The following is a 23,134-nucleotide window of genomic DNA, read 5'->3' on the forward strand; positions in this document are numbered from 1 at the left end:
TCGCAACGACCTCGCCGACTGGCTCGGCAAAACAGCCTTCAAACAATTGGGAAAGGATCTGGATAATGCTATTGCGCTGTCCTTCAAGGAGCTTACCGAGGAAACGGAAACTAGCACGTCAGCATTCCACACGTTGCTAATTATATTCAGGGCTGTGCAAGAAAATATGCGATCGACGCATATTTTATATAATAAGTGCAAAATAAATTTAAAGGAGAACAAAGGAATATGAGTATCTGAAGAAGTTTGAACGATTTAAATATCACGCACTGCAATAAAGCTTTCAATACTTTTTGCAAAAAGAAAGTTAAAAGAATTAAATATTTAAATAAAATGTACTCGACATGTGTATCCGTCCAGCTCTGATTATAATTTTTTCTTTTATGCTTGCATTATTCTTTTTAAAACGCAAAAACTTTTGTCTAAATATAATACAGAAAATTCATAACAAAAGAAGAAGAGAAAAGGATTATGTTGCTTGTTAAAAGCACACATTTTTGATTATTAAAGCAAATTTGATTTTTAAAGCAAATATTCCAATACAAAATGTTAAAGATTGGAGATACGAGTTGGACTCTTCAATATTCTTTTATTTTAGTCATCAATATATCCTTTTCTCAACGAAATCCAAAAAGAACCTATTGTTAATTGCGATCATATTCCATATCGCTTATACAGTTTTCCTACCACAACTGAGTTTACTGCTTTGACTCGAGAGAGAGAAACCTGGATACCTATCGATACGATTCTTATGGCGCTTCTGCTTGGACTATTAGGAACGCTATTTGTTTTAATTGTAGCTATTATCATACACAGCGTCAAGAGCAATAAAAATTAATTACCGCGTGTACATTCTTATTCTCTTTAAGTAAATCTTGTGTAAAGATTTTTGTATTAAAGAGTAAATGAATAAGAAATATAATTTGTTTGATTCTTATTTTATTAATAATTTCCTCTATTTGTTGCAAATGTATTCTGATAGAAAATTGTGAGATCTTGTTCTTTTATGAACTTTATATTAAATTTTATATATAAAAAAACGAAGGTATTCTTAACGTTTTTGAGAAAATAGACAAAAATTGCTTTTGCCGCAGTTTACAACCGTTCACAGTCGCCTTAAAGAAAAGAATTTTCTTCGCGATATTTTTAAGATATCTAGGAAAGAAGTTAATATGCGTAGATGAGCATTCGGGTGTATATTCTCGTGTAAAACTCTTAAAACACAACGTATATAATAATATTTACATGAAAAATGTCGTATATAATAAAGCTGTGCTATATAATCTCTCATAATAGGATCGTTTCCATAAAAATGATAATTGACGTTCAACTGTATAGTTCTGTCCTTAGGAAGATGGAAACACAATTAAATCTTAATTATCTTTGATTAATATTTATGGAAATGATTCATATGCAGGATTAATCAGAGAATCGCGTGAATGTGATATTGGATCGTATTATACATATATGAGTAATACATTACTTTTTCTCTCTCTCTCTCTCTCTCTCTCTCTCTCTCTCTCTCTCTCTCTCTCTCATTCATAATAACATCAATAATGATAAAAATTAATAATGATAACGAGTGTGACAATGAACGTAATGATCATGACACTGGGAATGGCAGTGATAATGACAATGATAATAATGATGACAATAACAAAGGCATAATAGTAATGGTAATTGTACTATTAATAGTGAGAGACTGTGGTCATTTGACTCCGAAACGGTAAATTATGACTGAAAAATTGATTATAATCTAGTGGTAAAAATTATACTTAACGACAACATGTTATTGCATATCCACGCGAATGTTATGACAATTAATTAGCAAACTAATCGTATTTGATTTGGCAAAAAAAAAAACTTGTTAGCATCGTTATCTGTTAGTTTGGCAAATTTATTTTCTATCACATCATCATTATGTCTTTTCGCGTCTCGATGAAAAGCACTTACGTAACATAAACGCAGTTCTCAAAGCAGAGATAGATAAAATTAGCCTGTTGCTAATCATCAAATAGGATTTTTAATTTACACTTGCTAATATTTATTATTGATGAATGGCCAATGAACAATCATTGATTATATTTGTAAATTGTAGTTAAAAATATAATTAGTGACTGATCAATGGAAAATTTGAGACGTAGCTATTAGTCCATTAATATCAATCGCAAGTATGCCACAATAATGATTGACTAATTATGCACTGAATTGAAATTTATCTGTTAGATAATTCGCAGACGAAGAGGTATGAGTGAAATGCATGCTGCAAAAGATGACATTATTAATACGAAACATTAAAATAATATGTTATTAATTTAATAGAGTAACAATAATAGTAATAATGCAATAATAATAACAGTAATAATAATAATAATCTCTCCTCTCTCTTTTAAAACGTATTAATAAATTTAAAATATTAAAAGAGAAAATAATATCTAATAATCGTATAACAATGGTACTACATAGGAATAATAGTAGTAATAGTAGGAATAATAGTAGGAGAGTGATGGTTGTAGTAATAGTAACAATAGCAGTAGTGATAGCACTAATAATTATAGCAGAATATAATAGTAGTAGAAATAGTAATCGCAATAATTAATATAGTAATATCTCGCGCTGGGTTGATAATGTCGATCAAAGAATAAATTAATGAAAGTTTAACGATCGATAGAGAAAATTTGCGAATCATGAAATTGCACGACCGTTACTTTCGGTGTGTTTGACACATGCCGTACAATATATAAATATTCTCTGAATATGATCTCGATATATTCTATATATACAGCGAGAGACGCGCGTACCGGAACGCGTCATTATTTATATATTTGAGAAAAGTCATTTTCATTGCTTTTCAGCCACAGATAAAAGACAAAGTAAAAATAATTCCGATTGTTGCCTGTTTCCATTTTTGATTACTTCATTCTCGAGTTATGTTATTTATTCTTCTGAATTATAAGTGATTGTGAATTAAATGATTTGGACGAATTACGCTTCAGGAACTCGCGATCACACAATAAAATATCTTTCTTCAATTAATGGGTATTGCTTCAATCTCAAATATAGGAATTAAGACTTACATTGAGGCTTGACTATTAGGATATCTAATGTTGAAGATAGAAATTAAAAGTTATGAGGAAAAATGGCTTCCTATGAAACTTCTGAGGACATTTCTGACTTTTGATATTTATCGAGGAATAATCTCTATTTGAAAGATTTACGCGCTAAATCTGAAACATCCTGTATATACGTATAATCTAAAACGCGTATTCTTCCTGTCTCTTTCTTTTTCTCTCTTATATCATTATCTCTATTCACTCTATTCTATTTTATTATGTTTGTCTTGCTTCTCTCTTTATATTTTTTTCTTCTTGTCGTCCTCTTACTTGCTATCCACTCTCACGGTTTATCTTTTCTCGCGTTGCGTAAGTGTATCTGCAGAATAATTTTTGATCACTTCGACGCGAAATTTTCAAGAATGTACGATCTACGTAGATCCATGGCGATAATGAGCGAACCGTCGCGAATTGCTGTCTTACGAAAGGCACTAGTATGATAGTTTATCACAGAGTCTGTGTGTGCGAGCGTGTGTGTAACACGTGTCTCGACATTTATCGTTTAGATCAAATTCCTTAAATCTTGCGTTCTAGATCTTCATGGAGAAGGCTATTGTTGTTAGTTTCGTGAATCGAGGCGGGCGATGCTTCGTCCGGTTGCTCGCCGCCGCTTAATTCTAATTGACCGGTGCTATCACCGCTACTGGAGCCGCATTCGCCATCGACAAACCTAAAAAAAAAACAAAATGTTAATCAGAAATATATATATATGTCGAGTGATAAATATATAAATGTCGGAAGAGATTATCGTTTATCGCAATTTTCTAATTTTTTATGATAAATTTCTATTTTGAAATAATTGATTTTATATTTTCTTCAAATAATCTGAAACAAAAGAAAATCTGAAATGTACTCAGTTAGAATATTTTTCTTTATTTTACCTGATTTATTTCTCAAATCGTGCAATTTTTATTGGACAAATCTCACACTATGTCGCGGTTTGAGAGAAAAACAGTGATATAGGCTAGACTTTATACTCACGTGTACGGTTGCTCCTCGCCGCGCATCTCGCATATGACATTTGTTAGTGCCATTATATAATTTTTCGCCAACGTGAGCGTTTCTATCTTGCTGAGCTTCCTCTCCATTTTTACGTGTGGTATTACCTCGCGTAATTGCTGGGAATTACAACGGGAGAAGTAAATTGAAAGTCTATCTATTATATCGAGAGTTGTATTCGCGATAAGCACTACCGGATGGCGATGTAATCGAATGTGGTCGAAAGTTGATACATTTTTAATGAGACTGTACATGATCGTGACCCGTCTAACGAATTGCTTATCGAATAGACTGCATCGAGCTATAAGTACACGAGTTCTCGTCGCTTTATCTCCTGCACCAATCGTTTTTTCTTCACTATCGTTTGCATTAACATTCAATGTCGATCAACAGCATTTTGTATAATAGCACATCCTGATCTTGATGCAATTAGTTTAATAAAACAATTAATGATCATTTTTGAAATATTAAAAAGACAAAATAGAATATCTTTTAATAAAAGAGAAAAATTTGTTAAAACATTTTAACGCATAACGTATTTTTTTAATAATTTACTAGCAGGCTTTGATGTGTAAAAGATTAAATGTGACATTACTTTTTGTTTTTATCTTCTAATTGAAAATTTTCCAGCAAAGTTTCACACGAGTTTTTCATCTTTTGAAAAATTTCGGTCAAGTTTTTCGCACTTGTCAACGCGACGAAACGAAAGCACTGTAAGAAAGCACAAAATTGTTACCTCAAAAGCATCATTAAGAGAATGCATTCTCATTCTCTCTCTCTCATTACTTTCGAGCCTCCTCAGGTTCCTCTCACGCGCAGAAATTCCGCTTTTCCGTCTTCTCGTGGTCGGCGGCGCACCACCGCGATTTTTTCTCTTCGCCTGTTTCGGGCTTCTCTCGCTTCCGCTACTGTCGCTCTCCTCGCCCACCTGTTTTCGTTTGGTTCACAACAGAGAATAGATCTTTCTCAAATATTTACAGTCAAATATTTACGTCGAAGCGCTCTCGTGATATGAATGCAGGTGAATAGCTACTTAAAAACTTCCTAGAAAAGATTGATTTGCATTTAGGAACGTTACACGGATTAATAAATAAAATCTCTCAATTTATTCAAGAAATATATTCAAGAATTTTAAATATCTTGTATTGCACATTTTATTTTTTTATAAAAATATGTATGTTTTCATAAAACAACAGAGAGTAAAGAAGTTTTATTTCAAATTCTTTATATTAGTAGTAATTTACTTTGTCAGTCACATGTTAAAAAACTTTATAGTAACAAATTTCATTAAAAAAAATTAACTTAAAAATATATTTTAATATAATATATTTATCTATTCACTTGTATCTAAAAATAATCATAAAGTCAACGTGAGTAAAGTAAATTATTTTAACGCACGATATGTGTTACATAATGGATTTTTTTTTAATCTAATCTAAACAAAAGTCTTGCCGATATATTCTGCCAATGCAAAAGAGCACATTTGACCCTTTCTCCATCTTTCTTGCTTAACGCGACAATGCGTTTCGCATGTTTGTTTAAACGATAAAACCCGGTAGATAAAATGTTAGCAATTTCCTTCACAGCTGCATAACGCTGATAAAAAGATTATTTGCTCAATCTCAATCGTCGATAATAAGACGTTGTCTTGCACACGATTATACCTGGCGCTTTTCAGTAGATTTGATTTGTTATCTATTCACCGAACTTGTTTTGATATATTTTTGATATTGCGATCATAATATGTCCCAAATTATTGCAAGTAACAAACATTTTATTAAATTAATAAAATCGAAAAGTTTGCCAGCAAAACTTGAATGAATCAATGATAAAAATAGATTGAGCATTTTTTATGTAAAATAAATAATTGTAGAATTTTATACACTTAAAAGAAATTGAGAATGACATGTCGTGCGTCAATTAGAAGCTCAATAGAAAGGGAAAGAAGAGGGAAAATAGAATTGTAAGATACCTCCGCGCCATGATGGCGACTACGTTTCCCAGTAAGCGAGTCAACGGATGCGTCGTCTAGGTCGATATACATTTCCCGATCGCCACAGTCTTGGTCGCTACTCGATAGCCTATCCAAGCTTCGCATTATTTTGATCAGAATCACAGTTCGATCCCTCTGTAATACATTGTATCATTTTTTATAGACTTATAATATATACTGTGACTGCACAATAGTAGAAAGAGCATATTTTTAATATAAAAAAAGAACAAATATAAACGTACAATAAATCAGAATCAGACTGTCAAAAATAACTTAAGAAATCAATGTTTTTAACATATAAAGTACTTTATTTTGCAACATAAGTGAATTCATTCAATAATTAATGAAATAAGATAAAGATTAAATTATGATATCTAATAATTTTGCTGAAAAATTGACGTCTAAAAATAGAAGAAATATCAAAGTTCGTGCAAAATAAAACAGTGTAGAATTATTCAAGATCTTTCGAATAAAAAAAATGTTAATGTTATTACTTTATGAAACTTTAAATAAAGAAGCAACGCGATATTGAATCAATATGATCAGCAATATTCGTGATGAACCAATTTAAAAAACGCACAATGCAAAAATCTATGTCGCGATTCATCGCAAGCTATGCAAAAGGAATTTCTGAATTATTGAGCAATATTATACATCATCATTGATGCTGACACTAAACAGCGCAATCTCGTTCGATGATTCTGAAATATTTGTTTATTAGATTATATGTCATGAGTGATATTGATTTTTTCTCTAAAAATTGGTAACTTTGTTAGCCATATGTAAGCAAGATAGGGAGCTGGAGGTCGGCATGTGCGAACCAAGATAGATAATCAGAAAATTTCCGTTTTTCCTCTTTCACTTCAATGCCAAGAATTCCCCACTCGCGGCCAAACACATGTATTAGACTGAGCCAATCCAACTGTCAGATTCGCGATTGATGATTTATGCTAGAAGTAGACACAACCTCTCCAGAGCTCTTATTCTGCTACTACTTTCTCTTACTGCGATGCTCATGATATTATGATTTCGTCAAATCTTGACGCATAAACGCGCACGAACAGTAATGTATAGAACTGCCTATCAGATTGAATAACATAGCGGAGTTGCATAATGCATGATGTGATCTGCACAATATTATCAGAAAGTATTTTAGTAAGTAAGATTTCGATTTCTCGAGTTTTCCGAGAGAAATCTATATCTAAAATCGGTTTTTCCGTAGGATATTTTACTCCGAAAATAATTGGATACGTGTGTCTTCTATTTTAATGTTTCGCAAAATTGTAACGTTCACCGTTTTAACATTTTCTGAAGAAAATTTTCTATTTTTTTTTTTTTTTAATATGGCGTTTTATTACGCCGTTCTATATCATATTTATTAAACGAAATATTTATTTAACATGTCAGTTTTTATTCAATTACTTTTGTATAAAATTTATATGAAATTTTTCACGAAACAAAGTTGTAACCAATGAATTATTTATTTAGAATCAAATTTCTTTTTATTGGCATTGAGTGGACGCGTCAGTAGTGAAATTTTTGCACACCTATGCATATTCGTTTTGTGTTAACGTCCGCATTATTGCCAGCAGGCATGACAAATCAGCCTACAATCAAAGTGGCGAAATACCGTTTTACACGCATGTTAATACGATACGCAATTTTCAAAGACGACTTCGTATACATGTCGGTACATAAGTATATAGTACGTAAATTTTCGTGGAAACACACATACATTACAATGCCAAAGTCGTTTCTTACGTATCATTTAATGGTGCACTCAATATGCACAACTGATATCGACGAGACCGTCGCTATCATCATAAATTACCGCAGTATCATTGGCATTGTTACACCTTACTACTAATCTATGTTACACATATCTATAACAATATAAGTGTAACGAAAATGTATCATTTATAATCTCGATGTGAACTATGTGAGAGTTACAGAGAGTTCTTATCAAAATGTTTTGTACGAAATCGCTCGAAAATAGCACGTCATTTTGATTGTTATTTATTCGTATTATCGAGAATTAATTTACTTTTATTATCAGCGCGATATACTCAACGTTCTTGACGCTCTCGAATAAAAAAAAGAGCCTGCTTATCGGATAAAGTGTCAAGGGCGACGTAAACAGCCGCAGGAAACGCATAATTTCCGATTTCAATTTTTAGGTTTTTAAAGAATTTTGGTGGCTGACTCGACATAAGCCTGTCATTAAGCCTGTCTTTAAGATAAAGATGTACGATATATAATCGGAACATCTTCGATAATAATTACCGCCGAACGATAACCTTCGACGTGCCACGTTATGATTTATCACGGAATACCGTATCCGGCTACGCTGCATCAGTGTAATAAGCTATCGAAGTGATTTTTCCACAAATCTAAAAATGTATCGCTATTTTAAATGTTATCGAAAGACAGCGAGTTGCTTTTGAATAATTTAAATTCAAGATTGGAATTAAAAAACTCGTTTTTAAGTCATGATAAATTCCTTCGAAATTATCTTTTAAAAATGAAGAACATGTTATGACGGAAACCATGAAGACCGTTTTAAATATATTTATGAAATTCTTACACATTTAGATTACACATATTTACCGTAATTATTTAATGAAAATATGTTTTAATGAAAGAGAGACAAACAAGTTCAAAAATATTTCAGTTCCGGTTTGCGAACGCCGCATTCTTAAGCGGCGCAAAAAAATGCAAACGTGTTCGCTCGTTCAGCTCTCGTCATGGTGCGATCGTGTCACGTAAAAATGTATTTACCTCGTCGGTCGCTTATTCTCCATCAGTGCCTCGTGTAAATGAGACGAGTGCACGCTCACTGAAAACCAGCGTCGGCACCAGCGCGCTTTTCGTGCGCCGTACGATTTCGCACTTTTCCTTTCACACGATCACACTCATTGATCCTACCACTAAATCCACTGATCGTTGCTTAGCCCGTCGCGAGAACTCGTTACTTTTGAAATGGTTCTTAATAACCGTTCTAACAATCACGGTCGCGCCGCTGCAAGCTTTAAAATCGGAAGCAACCACGTCGCGTTCGATTGACGACGATTATCAGCCACGACGATAAGAAGATTTAAATGGGTGTTCCAGAGATCGGCGTGGGGGGAGAGGGAATCACTGTTATTCGGCACGATTTCGTACTTGCCGCGAGGGAGAGAGAGAGAGAGAGAGAGAGAGAAAAGTCGCGGCGACGCGACGTATTCGAAGAAGACAGAAATGAAACTTTATCAGCGACTATGATGCTGATACAGTCAGGGCCGGTCGAACGCCCAATGCGGACTGACTATAACTGTAAACGATCACTTGTCGGCGAAGAGCGAGGAGGCCCCACCGGCTTCCCTCGGGGACTCCCGCCACTTGCATACCCGGCGACAACGTGCCAGCGTACCAGCGACGGTATACCGGCGTACACCGGCGTATACCGAGGTACCAGCGGCTCCCACCAAACCAGTTCCTGCTCCAGAACCGCTTCCACCTGCTCTCTCGCGCTCCGAATACTCCGAATGCGCCCGAGTGCGCCCGGCCAATTATCTCAAAATCAAAAATTCTTTTTTTAGGGAGAGGTTGGAAAACTCGTTTGAGATGAGGGAGATACGCTCCGGTGTCGTTCACTCCTGTGTCCTAATCTTCCGGGTTTAGCCGGTACCGTTCTCCCAATGTTAAGGTATTCCTAACACGCGCACGACGTGCAATCGGTTGTTCGTTTCATTAGGAGACTCTTCCTTTCGATGGACGCATTTGTCATTTTTTTTTTTTTTTTACGTCACCAGGAAGTGTGATACTTGACGTTATATAACCGTGCAACTTCCGCGAAATGTGTGCAAACCTGTTGCGCATTTATCATTGTTGTAAACAAATTATCATGCGTCTCCTTCTTCAAATGTCCTCATTTTTTATGTGCAATATTTTACATTTTAAAAAGTGATAACTTTAAGGACTCCAATAAAGGCTGATTTCGAATAGATGTCTTTTTAATAAAAATATTGGAGAATTTCTAATTTTTTAATTATTAATGATCAAAACTAAATCGTTAAAGAATTAAATTATATTGCGAAAAAATTAAATTATTATAACACGATGTTCCTTTCCTTACGATAAATTTTCAATTAATATGATTATGTTTTCCTTCCATCCGCGAGTCCATCTATTAAGATTTCGTAGCTCCTTCTTTCTCAAACCGGTTTTTAGTAATCTTAAAAATTAAAATACAAAGCTTTTTATGAACTGTATATACGGCGCTATAAATTGTCTCCACGCTAGTTGCGCGCAAATTGCGAAAGATCGGCAAACATCAACAGTTTTCAGTCGCGCTCTCATTTATAACATTTCTGGCGAACACGTGGAGAACGTCGGCAGCAAGGGCGCGGCGTATCGATTAGGATTTCGCTTCCTGGACGACTAACCCCTTACCGGAACACTTTCGTCGCGCTTGCTTTCTAGATCGTCGCCGATAGATCATCGACGCGAGGCTCGCGATATAACGGTAAGCGGAGGCATTCCTGCTCGGCTGAATCGGTCGACGACGTCCGTCATTGCACGACGTTCGTCCGTACATTCGTTGTTCATAGCCGATGATCATGCATCGGTCAAGGCCCCTTCTACCTTTTTCCACGCCGCTACCTTCTTCCACATTTGTACGGTACGGAGCCACCTTCACCTTCTCTCTCCGCGACTCTCCGTGCACGTCTTCTCCCTTCTCTTCTCGTTAACTCGATCGTTCTCGTTTTTCTCCCTTTTTTTCTCCGCCTTTCGCTCTGCGCGACCGACAAGCGAGAGAAAATGCACGAGTGTGTATTTTACAGTAGGTAGCGGGTTACGCCAGGTGAGAACAATGCGTTCTTACGTCAGGACTAATGAACGAATGATGAACCACGCGATTACATCTATGACGACGATGTGTAGAAGCACTGTAAACGTGTACCGTATCTTCGTGACGTAACACGATATCGAACGAAATGCCGTTTTGCCTAATTGATATCACACCAAAAAATCAGGTCTCGATGGGTGTACAAAATAGATGATACATAATATCGAGATAACACAATTATGTATGTATGTCAACCTGTATTTACTCGATGAGATATCTTCAGTAAGATATCACACGCACACTTCAGTATTTTATTATCGCTCTACTAATACAAGTTCTTCGCGTAACTTTTAGCAAATAGCTTAGTCAGAATTAGTCTTTAAACTAAATTACGTTGACTTCTTAAGATAAATTAAAGAAATTTTTCTTGTTTTATTCATGCAAGAAGCATACTTCTTTAATCATTTGATCTATCTAATAGTTAATCAAATAATTTTTAATTATTGTACTTACTAATAGCGTTTTAAATTTCTTGACGTCGCAATAATCACGTTAATGGGCTATTTAACTGATATTAAACGTTTATGAAAAATTATATACTAGGACGTAAGAAAGTAATGCTCTCTTGACTCGGCAAGAATTCAACTGAAAACACATTGATACACACCTTCTTTCTATATGCTGGCGTCGCTGCACAAGAGCGCGCCTTGCATTCTCGTCGCAATGTCCCGAGACAATGTTCGACCCGCTAAAACTACCAACTTGTCTTCAGTCATACCAAGTGTCTTAGAATTAATACAATATGTGACATTATTTCCTACAATAGTTTTATAGTCAATTCTCTTGAAACTAAAAATATTGAGAACAATTTTTTATATTTCTTACCACTCGATAATTTAAGTTGCAAATCGCAATTTTTGTTAAAGAAAGATATGTTTTCAGATTAAACGCGCATGCATTATACGCAAACCTATGTTCCATCAATATTGAAAGTACTCTGTATTGTTCAACTGTAACTGTTCAACTTCAAAATGAAACATTTTTCACACGAAGCGATAATGAAATGATCTTTTTGGATTCATATTTCATGGAGATATATTTCTTTGACGTTGCATAACATGCAAGTGCAAGAAGTATATAATTCGATTCACATTTTGACGATCATAAATAATGCTGGGCAATAATACGGCAATAATAATCATTTTAATAATGTCAGTAATTCTTCTTTTTTTCCCGATGCATATAAAAGAATACATACAAAGATATTGAAGTCGTAATCTCTTTCAAGCGATATTTATGTCAGCAATCATCTTTGCGTGTTTCATGATTGATGCCTCTTTGGTAATTGGAGGATCTTGAAGAGGATCCGGAGAACGGATTGCTCGAACTTATTTAACTTCATCTCCGTTATAAAAGACCGGTTTCTTCGTTGCACTTCATGTATGCCCCATCTATTATGACCCAACGAAATTTTTAACTATTGAGACTTTCTGTTTCGAAATAATCATTCTCATTGATTAATTTGCTAGACACGATTCATGGGACTGCTATGCTAATTTTATGACCAAATTATACTAATTATTTTGTATAAAAACAAAGTATAGTATTCAAAGATACGTCTTGTGAAATATTTACTAATTTAGAATAAAAATTCTTTTTTCTCCAATTTAATTTTTATTCAAAACATTTTTGCACATTTCGAAATTAAGATTAAATTTTTTGTCGTTTATTCGTGAATAATAATTGACAAAATTAATGTGGTGTTTTATCAAATAGACATTAGTTTAGTTAATAGAAAATTCTACTTTAAGATTAATGCATGCCTTGTATAATTCAAAGCACGTAATAAACACTTGGGTATTAAAGAAGATATATATATATATATATTAGCAATGTCTGTTTTTGCCATCTCAAAATGAATAGAAAGAGTTGTTAATCAACTTGCTTAAGTGAGCATTTCGCGTATGTTTGTCACGGACACTCGATATATTTTAAATTATCGCTCGATTGATCGCAAACATGTGACGGGGCCGAAAAAGCAAAAAAAAAAGTTACATTAAGTCGACAGGAATCCGCCCTCGCCCCGGGCACAATTTCTCTCGAACGATCCAGGTCGAAGTTAACGAGAAGGACGAGATGAAGGAAAAAGAAGGAAGTCGCAGGTTCCCCTTTCATTTAACAAATTTAATTGCTTGTGTACAGTGAGCGAGGATCACGTTGATTTTACACAGGCTACTTTGACTCGACGTCGAAGAAAGAAATATAATTTAAATTAGTTTAGTAATTGAGTTACGCTGGTTATTAGTGCAAGAACAAAGGATTTCGCCGTCGTTGTTTTAAGTAGTCTCGGACGTCTGAGATTTGACCGATCGTTCGTGAGAATAATCGGCATCCAGCCGGCGCGGCGCTCGGGGATTTTCAACGTGTTGCGCGGCGCGTCAGTGCGAAAATGCTCCTTTCACCCGGATTCTGGCGCGAGAATGTCGTTGAAAGACGAACGACGAGACTGAGAAACGATAGGCTCACTCGAGCTCCTTTCGATTAAAATAATCGGCAGAAGATAAGCTCGTGGAAATTTCACATAAACGTCACCGGGGGGGGGGGGGGGGGTCCTCTCTTCCCCCAATGCTCAAACGAAAAATCCGACATCGCTCATCCACTTGATTCCTGTTACTTTTCACGGTATCTATGAAACAAATGATTATCGCGCATTAACGTGACGTGAATGGAGCATTTGGTTATTAACGAAATTGCTTGTGTTACTTTGGTGGATGTCTTATCTGTCCCGCTGCTGGAGAAATCCAGCCTGCCGCGAGTTAATTGGACTACTTACATATTCCGGTCCGCAGGAATTTTTCCCCGCTCGCACGCTCACGCGAAAGGTCACGCAAACGCGGATGTAAAGGCGAGCGAACGGAGAACGGTGCTGGCGTACGCGCACGCGTGCTGCTGCTATGCCATTTTTTTTCGCTTTAATCCAGAAAAATCACTTGAAGAGTCTGTGCAAATGAACAATTTCGCGAGTCTGTAAATCATTATTTAATTACGAAGTTCCAAATGCATCCCCATATTTCAATTCGAACCAGAACTTGACGACGTTGTTGCCGAAAGTGTAGAGACGTGAATACTTTTTGAGCTACTTAGAAAGAAAGCACAAGGTTAACAAAATTTATTTGCTAATTTTAAATGAATTTTACTTCAACAAAAATTGGGCTTAATGATATAATTACTAATATAATTTTAAATAGCAAAAACAGGAATTATCAAATTGTTTATCGCACAGAAATGTACCTATTATTAAATATATTCTGTACAATAAAATTTTTTAACGTGCGAATTGCTGATTACAACTACGCAAAAAAAAAATATTTGAGGCGCGAATTCTTCCGCATTGTTTATGCATTTCCTCTTTCAGACTCACTCGCTGAGTCAGTTTTATTTCGTTCAGTTTTGTAAAAGCGACATCGAGACGCGGGAAAAGTGCAATGCTTGCGGCCGTCTGGAATGTAGCACCGTAAAAAGACTTTGCCTTGGCGGGGAATATAATTAATAGTGAAGAAATGGCTAGCGACTTTCCGTTCCTCTCCCTACCGTTCGAATTGTGCGTGCTGCTTGTGCATGTGTGTGAGCGTTAATTTTTCTTTTTTCTTTATTATGTGTCTAAATATCGCCGGTCCATAGTGCAAAAAATTCAATTAATCTAGAAGAATGAAAATATTACTGCTTACTTGATCGTACATTTTTAATTATATACATTAATTTTTTAATTATTGTGTGATATTTTGAATTCTTTGAAACGAAGACAAGTTAAAATAAATATGTACATATTTTATATTTTATTTTATCTATAAAGTAGGAAATCTTTAGAATATTTTATATGAATAAGAATGAAAATATTTTAATATAACAGGCGGAACATTTTTATTCTTCTGGATTGAGTAAAACTTTACTGTGCGGCAAACAGAATTTTAATAGTTTATTCGAATTCACGATAAATCGTGTATTATGTCAAAAAATTATGTCTATGGATTCTATCTATTGACCGTGAGACAAATTGCATTTTTACGCGCTATCCAAGCACGATTTTTGTAAACATAAAAAAACATTTTTGTGATACTTTTATTGTTCTGAAGATAGAAGAAACGATTTTATATTCTGCATATGCAAATAATCTTCCTTATTTCTCTGCTGACTTTATCTTTCGAGTCAAAAATATAGCTCTATATGCTGCTTCATAATCAATATATTAATCAAATATTTTAATAAGTTGAGAAGGTTCTTTAAACAAAAAATATCATTCGATTATAAATCTTATTTTTAATTACAATATGGGAAAAAATGGATGCACGACGTCCTTCGTCGCAATCGCATCTTCCGGTATGTCCGTTCGACCGCGAATTATAACGAACGGGATATCACTTCTGCTCGTTTCCTCGCTGAAATTTTTTTCTTCAGCGATCGCACCGTAACGCGCGATCCGCGGCGTTGAAATCGCTCCAAGTCCGCTCTCGCACGATTTCTAAATCGGCGGAGCGATCGAGCGCAGTAGGTGCACTTTCTCCGTGCCTTTCTCGCGGTATTAAGACACATCCCGACTCCTGGCGCGCAGGACACTCGATCCGATCCAGGTCGATTTGAGAATAGTTTTGTAATTGAATTTCGAGCGAGGATCGGACTTGCCACAGGCATTCCGCGCACCCCTTCCCTCCCTCTAACCCCCCGACCGTGTACATTCTGCATTGCGAAAGCGACGGACGGTGGACGAGCGATCGAATCGTAGAATGATCGCAAGTAAGAGTGAACAACGGTTCTTACTGTTTTACTGTTACTAACGGTACAGATATAGTGGAATTTACTATATGTATGTGTTATTATTTTAAACTTAAAAATTTTGTTTCTTAAAGACTTCAAAACTGTGACTGAATTATCAATAATTTCACAATCGCGAAATTGATATATGAAATTGAAATTTGCTACGGCTGTATAATTATTCATACAATTAGGCCAGATCTGTTCAAACAGTCAACTGTCTAAATCGATCAAATTGTACACCGAACTGTACATCGAACGATCATAGATAAGCTAGGATATGATAGAACAGCTACGATATACGTGTTGTCTTCTGGAATCTGCTCTCGAGGCTGTCGTGGGTGGGAATCTGAAAACTAGGCCTCGCGTAAGAACGCGGCTCTAACGGGTGTCTTGCATCGCGCGATTATGCGCGGTGCCATCCATCATTTTCCGGCCTGATAAAGTTGTTTGCGGTTACACAACTTAACGGCTTATATCTTCAAAGTTATTACGGCCTTACCGGGTGAAGTACGGATTTTAACTTGTTTTTTTTTTCTTTTTCTTTTTTTGTGCAACTCCACGCGTTCGCTTCTTCGCCGATTCGCGGACACCGCGTAGTTACTCGAGTTAGCCGAGGAACACGTAGCGAAACCTTTGAAACGCGCGATCCTTTCTAAAGCGGCTCTCCCCGGCGCGGAGGATAAAGTAGAGGGAATATAAGGGAGACGGAATGAAAGGAATGCCACACGTGAGGAGAACGATCTCGTCAGCGTGAGAGATGCGCGCGGATCGCGCGCTGCACGCGGTGCAAGCGCGGCACGACAGCGCGCGCGTGTTGCTCTAACATACCCTACATATCCTACATACTGCGACACTAATGGACGCACACGTGACACAAGGCCGTGCAATCACCTTGGTGAGGCCTGCGAGACACCGAGACGTTCTTTTTGCACGATCGAAGTAGCGGAACTGACATTTTACAGTTAGACCAGTCGGATGGTTCCACCTTTTCCATCGCGTTGCGAACAAACGCGAGTGGCTGCGCGAACGGATCCGCGAAACAACCGAGCGATTGAAGCGGCTGAATAAGAATGTCCCGCCGTTCTCCCCGCTTTTGTCCTGCATGGCCAATTATTCGGCATGATAATAGCAATCGTACGCGGCGTGCGTTAAGTAAAGACGATCAACGGTTTCTTGCCGCATTATGAAATCGACGAAAGCGAGGGAAAGTAACTACTACGTCGTACTAACAATGACGCTTAACGCAAGAAAAAAAAAGAAACGTAGAAATATTTGTAATGAATTAATGCGACGCGTATATATGACACTTATCCGATTTAATAAATGATCGCTAAATGTAGATAGCGTGAAATAAGTAGATAGAACAAAATATGTAAATAGAACAAAATATACATAGATATGCATCACGCGCGCATAATGAAAGTGTTTTGATTCAATTTATACCGAGAAAGAAACAATTTAATGATTGCTTGCCAGAGCAACAGGTCGATACGAATTGACTTCTGAAACGGTTCCCATAATTCGATCTTATATTTACGATCAATTAACTTTGAATATAAAATCTGAAATAAAAACCGTCTCAGAAGACTTGTGTTTCTTGCTGGAAAGCAATCAGTGTTTAATGATTTTATTTTATGTTATACTATAAACAGAAAGTGTCTCAGAACTCGCATTGATCTTGATTTTAATAACAAGTTTTCTAATTAAACTTTCGGAGCTGAATTTTTTCTCAACAAAAATATCCGGGGTTTGTAGGATATCGTGAGCGAAAATTACGTGAGCGGAATTAAATGTCTAGTTCGCGCCGGCTCGCCGTAATTATTCGCGCGACTGACGGCGGAGAGAGAGCGGTGTTAAAACAATAACGAAACAATACGTTGCACGCGTTGATTGGCCTCACTGGACCGCGCGCCTTCTCTTCTGTCGTCGACGGTTTCGTTGAAAAGCGACGTCGTGCTCGGCGTCAACGTCAGCGTTTCCCGGCGACCTTGCCGATTACGACACACTTGTTAACACACACCCGCGCGTCTGCACGTATTTACACACGTGCACCGAACATCGGATCCAATCGCGCGAGACGAGGAAGACGCGCAAATATTTGGCCGCGAGGCGGTTGTGCGGAAGCGATATGAAAAGATATAGCGACGTCTTAATGCGAGTCACTTTACATGGCTTGCATCCACACAGGTGCGCGCTCGCTGCATCGGCAAATTTATTTTGTCAACAAAAACATCTCGAATTAATTGTGAATACCTGTAACGAGCGCGTTTATCGCTGCTCATCCTGAAGTGCTGACTAAGGAAAATAAAAATCAACCGACTCCGGGTAACGATGCTTTATTATTCAAGAGGACGCCGGGATCGAATCGAGCCGCGTCGAGAAGCCGACTTCGAAACTGGCTCCTTACTCAAGTTGCTAAATCCCGTCCCATTAACCTCTTGATCGGCGATTACGGAGCGAGCGGATAATGATCGACGATTCAGCGTTTCGCTCGAGCAGCTTTTGATAAGTTCATTCGAAACTAGTCGCGAAACGCACGATCGGTCCATCGATTGCCCAACTTTTTATCAACGGCCCCCTTTGGTCTAGTACTCGCGTCATAATACTCCGATACTTGAGATATAAATCTTTCTCGCACCGATCGGTGAAACTCGTTAGAAACTTTCGACTCGGCTCGACTCGCTTCGCTTCGGTTCGCTTGCGGCACGCCGTGGAAAAATGCCCTCGCCAAGTTAATTGTAATTAAATCGGCTATTGTAAAAAGGGTGTAAACTCACTGATTTATGAAAATGAGTCTTATGATGAGAATGATTCCATTATGATATTCTCATCATTTAGAAAGATCCTAAGTTTGGCCAATTATGATTCTAGTATAGTTTCTTGCTTTTAAAGTCTTGTTTTTTGACGGTCACTTGATGTTTTTTTAATATTCCCAGAAAAATATTTATTCCAGACAGAGCAAACAAATAAAAAATGTATTAAAAAAAATTTTAGTTTCTTTATCGAATAACAAAGTATTTTAATACAATAAAATCATGAATCAATAAGATAAAAATTGCTTTCTTATATTGCATTAAATTCGAAAATAAACAAATTTAAAAAGATCCAAAATTTTATATTAAGATACGAACATTTTTTCTTTCAGAAGAATTTGTACCCTTTCTTAAATGACCGATTTATTTTTCGAGATCGACTATTTTTGTGCAGTATGAAGGTGAACGATAGGCAGTCGGGGTCAGAGGTAATCTGTGCGCATGCATTGATAATGATGGATTTGTTTCGCAAAAATTTCGAGTGCAAATACGTGAACGATTGCGTGAATTTGTACGTAGTTAATCTCGCAGACTGAAATCTTAGGTCAGCAGGATTGGTTTGCGTTTGAGATTAATATCTTATGGTAATTACGGTTATTTTTAGTTCGAGCAAAGTTGATATTGTCTACACTTTTTGTGTGTCGCATGCGTGTGTGTAATCGCCGCCTCAACTCGCCTGCAGCAATTCGATATTCTCAAATCTCTAGTTTAGTCTTACTCAAAGCCGATTTAAGCTATTGTTTCTCGCTTTGCGTTTCACTCGATATCGTTCGATTAAACGCAATCTTTTCTCGAGCGTATCGAACTCGAAAGGCGCGACCGAGCTCTAAAGTTACCGTAACTTGCGCTTTCGATGACCAATACGTCTGCCGAGCTTATCTTGAAGAAAACACTACGAGTTTCGTACGCGTAATCGATTCGGCAATTTGCACCGATATAAAATCAAAATATGGCCGGTCGGTACGTATTTTTAATTGCGAGATAAGATAAAGCCACAGACGCAAAATCATCGAAGTTCTCGATCGGAGTAATCAATCGAAAACGGCCATGAATATTTTTTTTATCCTTTTTTTATTATAATTTCTCGTTTGATAAATGCGTCCCGTCGAACATCTCGGTCACCTCTTTTCGTTCGCATTTATCGCGCGTCGAAGACGAAAACATAGCGAATAATTAACTCTCGCGTTGTATTCTGAGAAAGACCTGGTTGCGTTAATAAGCCGCGCGCTTATTAATGGAAAAGCGTGGCTCATTACCGTGGCAGAGCCATGTATTATTTTCTTTCGGCTGCACACGCTCGACTTGTAACCGAGCTTATCTCGACCTCGCTCTCGATCGGCTCGTACCTATACGGGCGTTCCAAAAAATAATTGGCCCGTATCTATAACTGTACAGAACGCACTTTTCTCCTCCTCCTCTCGAGCGCCCGCATAATTGCTCGTAACACGGTTTATGTTCACCTCGCAAAAAAATGCAAGAAAGATTTTTCCGTCTGTTGTACGATAAGTCGAATGAAATATTGATATATATCAAAATTTTTTTTATAATGTTTGTAGAACAATCAGTGACAAAATCTGTTGTTACAATTATGTTCGCGAATCACCGAGACACCTACTGTTGTTCACCAAAGTGTAACCAATTAAGATTGATACCAACGTCGTTAACGAACGTGCGCGACATTTGTTTTGTTTCTATTATAAGCAGAGATATACATAACACGACTAAAAGCGTATTATACACATTGTCGTGCAGATTGTAAATTATCCGCAATCGTAAATTATTCATCATTATCTTTACAGGTGCGAACGTGGGACGTTTGTCGACGACCATTAAATCGAAGCTGTAAAAAGCCGTGCTTAAGTAAGTAAAGAATTATTTATTATATTGTTTTTTTGTATGACTACACTGTTGTTTTTACTACAGCACACTTAATTACTTGATTTTTTTCGCGTCTTCTCAATAAGACTTAACAAACGAATTAATTTTGTACTACGCACTGCTTAATTACCGCGGCTTGTTGATTAGTTGTTGTAAAGTCTTGTTTTGCGTTGATAGCGCGCATACTTGTTATCGGTACTCGGTGTTGTGTTTAATTCGGTATCTAATGTCATGGAGATGAAACGGGTCTTGCAATTAAATAAGCGCAATAAATACATGTTATTCAATATAACGAAAATAATTTTTATAATAATGAAATTATTAAAATGTATAATATGTTTATCGATATAAATTAGAACTCAAACAAAAAATTTGAAAATTATGTTAAATATATGTCCGAATTATTCGAACAGTTCGAAACAAGAAAAATATATGTCGAATTCGGACACTTCAGACAATTCGACATACAGTTATCGAACTGTAATTTCATAATATTTGAGCAGTTTGGACAGAAAAAAAAAGATAATTAGTAATTAAAAAGTAATTAGAGTAAAAATGGTATTACATTGCAATAAACAACTTTTTGTTTGTACTTAACTTTACGCAATTATTAATATTATATTATCAATACTGTAACGTTTTTTAATACTATATATTTTATAAAATTTGGTTTATAAAATGTTTAAAATATTTCTCGTCAATTTAACATTTTTTTAACAATTAAAATAAAATATAGGAAATTATAAAAAAAAATGAGAAAGAATGGAAGTTTAATATATCTAGTAGTTAATCAGATAAAAATACAAATGTGATTAATTGTGATTAAATTTTATAAATATCTATTTATATCATGCACTTCTTACAATATCGAGTTATTATGTTTATTCAACTGTTTGAATTGTACAATCATCTAAAATTTTCGAGCATTATAAATAATAGATAAATGATGAATTACTTACTTTAAAATTCTTTTACCGATGCTCGATGCTTCCCAGATTTCCTCCTCTTCTTAGTAGTCCATCGAAGACTGCTTCTCACGCAACACTCGCGAGAATAATTACGATTGCACGAAATTTTTAACGGCACTCCCGATATTTACCGCAATCTAAACGCGTATCACGACAAAGCGTTAACTCGAAAAAAAGCACGAAATCGCACGAAATTGATTCGTTCGACACTCCCGGTGTCGAAACAGACTTTAGAGGAAAATCAAAAATTGTGCGTTATGTTGTGTGCAATCTATCGCGGCTATGCTAAATTCCAAGTACGAATAAATCAAAAAGTAAAAGTTAAACCCTTTAAAAAAGTCTCTTTATCTTTTTTTCGCATTTTTGTAAACTTCCGCTCTTTGCATATATGAAAAATAAGATATCTCTGTTTTAAAGCGTTTCAGATATTTGATTATTTTATATTATAACAAATAAATAGAGCACATAGAAGTTATAATTAAAAGTCTATAATTATAGAAAGAAATATTTCAGTTATTAATTACATAAACTAATTTTTTAATCGTACGGACTGTGGCAATTATTCCTCGGAAATAATATTTTAATATTTGTCGCGATCGCCTTTTAAAATATAATACAAACAATATGAACCGATTTTTATTGTCGTCTACGTAAATGAGATATTTGCGTTTAGAGTGCTTTATCTCTCATATTCTAACAAACGAATAAAATGTACAAATTAGAAATCAAAGATACATATTCACGCGGATTAAAATATCTGAGTTGCTAATCGCGGGAGCTAATTGTGCAAACATTAAATAAGCAGTTATTTGTAGGAAATAATCTTATATTTTTGTCGCGATTTGAAATGTAATAATAATACGGAGATAGAGCACGATTTCCGCTGCTGTCCGTGCCGCGCGAATGTTGTCGTGCGAATGGTAGCAAGGTGATAGCATGTCAACAACAGCCACGTACACCATGTCGTAGGTCACAAAAAATGAAAATAAAGTTACGCGTTGAAGTATTTCCGTGGTAGTTCACGTGATCTATGACGTATGCGACGTATGTGCGGTTATCTGAGAGGAAGAGGAAGAGGAGGCTCTAGGATCGGACATCTCGGCGTCTTTAAGATAATTGATTTATCATTTATTTATTATTTGATATTTGTGAGATATTAACGCTGCTAATATAAATTAATGCTGTTTATAACATAAAATATTTATCGCTTTATCGTGAAATATGAATTGAATTGATGATGAATAATCACAAACTTGACATCGACACCTCGATCCTTTCTTTTCACGCGCGATTCGAGAGGCGAGCCGAATTTTAATAGGCTTCGCTTACGGCGCGTTTCACTCGTAACGCCAGGAACAACCAGTTTCTCTGATTATGCGAAAGACATATCAAGCTGATTCGCATAAGTTTAAGCCGCAGCCAAAGAGAAACCATAAAACGCGCAAATGAGGTGACATTTTTGTATATTTATATATACACGGTCGTACATACATAAGTATAATATTTGTTAAAAAAATTTCCAGAAATATTGGTCAAGGATTAAGCCAGAGATCTTTCGAGATCTTTAATTTTTGATTGAAATCAGATTACCATAAAGATAACGCTACACATCGAAATTTATTGAAAGATTCTTTCCATTTAAATGTTACAATATCCTTTAGAATATATTTTATGTGTCGTTAAAGCTGCAGGATTAGTATTATAATGTGAAGGGCATAAATTGAACGAAA

At 36.0% G+C, this 23,134-nt stretch overlaps 2 protein-coding genes across 4 annotated transcripts in view; one reads left to right on the forward strand and one right to left on the reverse strand.

Moving 5' to 3' along the window:
• The window catches only part of sima (similar), a 79,659-nt gene that overhangs the window by 7,080 nt on the left and 49,445 nt on the right, over positions 1-23,134 (forward strand). For both annotated transcript variants that reach the window (XM_012375587.2, XM_067347901.1), the window contains one exon: positions 20,358-20,418. The gene's annotated coding sequence lies outside the window, so the exon portion shown is untranslated. The remainder of the gene's footprint in view (positions 1-20,357; positions 20,419-23,134) is intronic.
• Positions 1,877-22,316, reverse strand: LOC105677172 (protein dimmed-like). 2 transcript variants are annotated; one of them, XM_012375595.2, is made up of 5 exons: positions 21,396-22,316; positions 6,085-6,240; positions 4,849-5,040; positions 4,095-4,231; positions 1,877-3,783 (listed from the first exon to the last, which is right to left on the reverse strand). In XM_012375595.2, exons 2-5 carry the CDS (start codon positions 6,208-6,210, stop codon positions 3,630-3,632), a joined length of 609 nt encoding a protein of 202 aa, XP_012231018.1. In that variant the 5' UTR covers positions 6,211-6,240; positions 21,396-22,316; the 3' UTR covers positions 1,877-3,629. The 2 variants fall into 2 exon arrangements, with proteins under 2 accessions (XP_012231018.1, XP_012231017.1); XM_012375594.2 differs by lacking the exon at positions 21,396-22,316 and adding an exon at positions 8,884-9,466.

Source organism: Linepithema humile, chromosome 1, assembly GCF_040581485.1.
Source record: "Linepithema humile isolate Giens D197 chromosome 1, Lhum_UNIL_v1.0, whole genome shotgun sequence".
NCBI lineage: Eukaryota > Metazoa > Arthropoda > Insecta > Hymenoptera > Formicidae > Linepithema > Linepithema humile.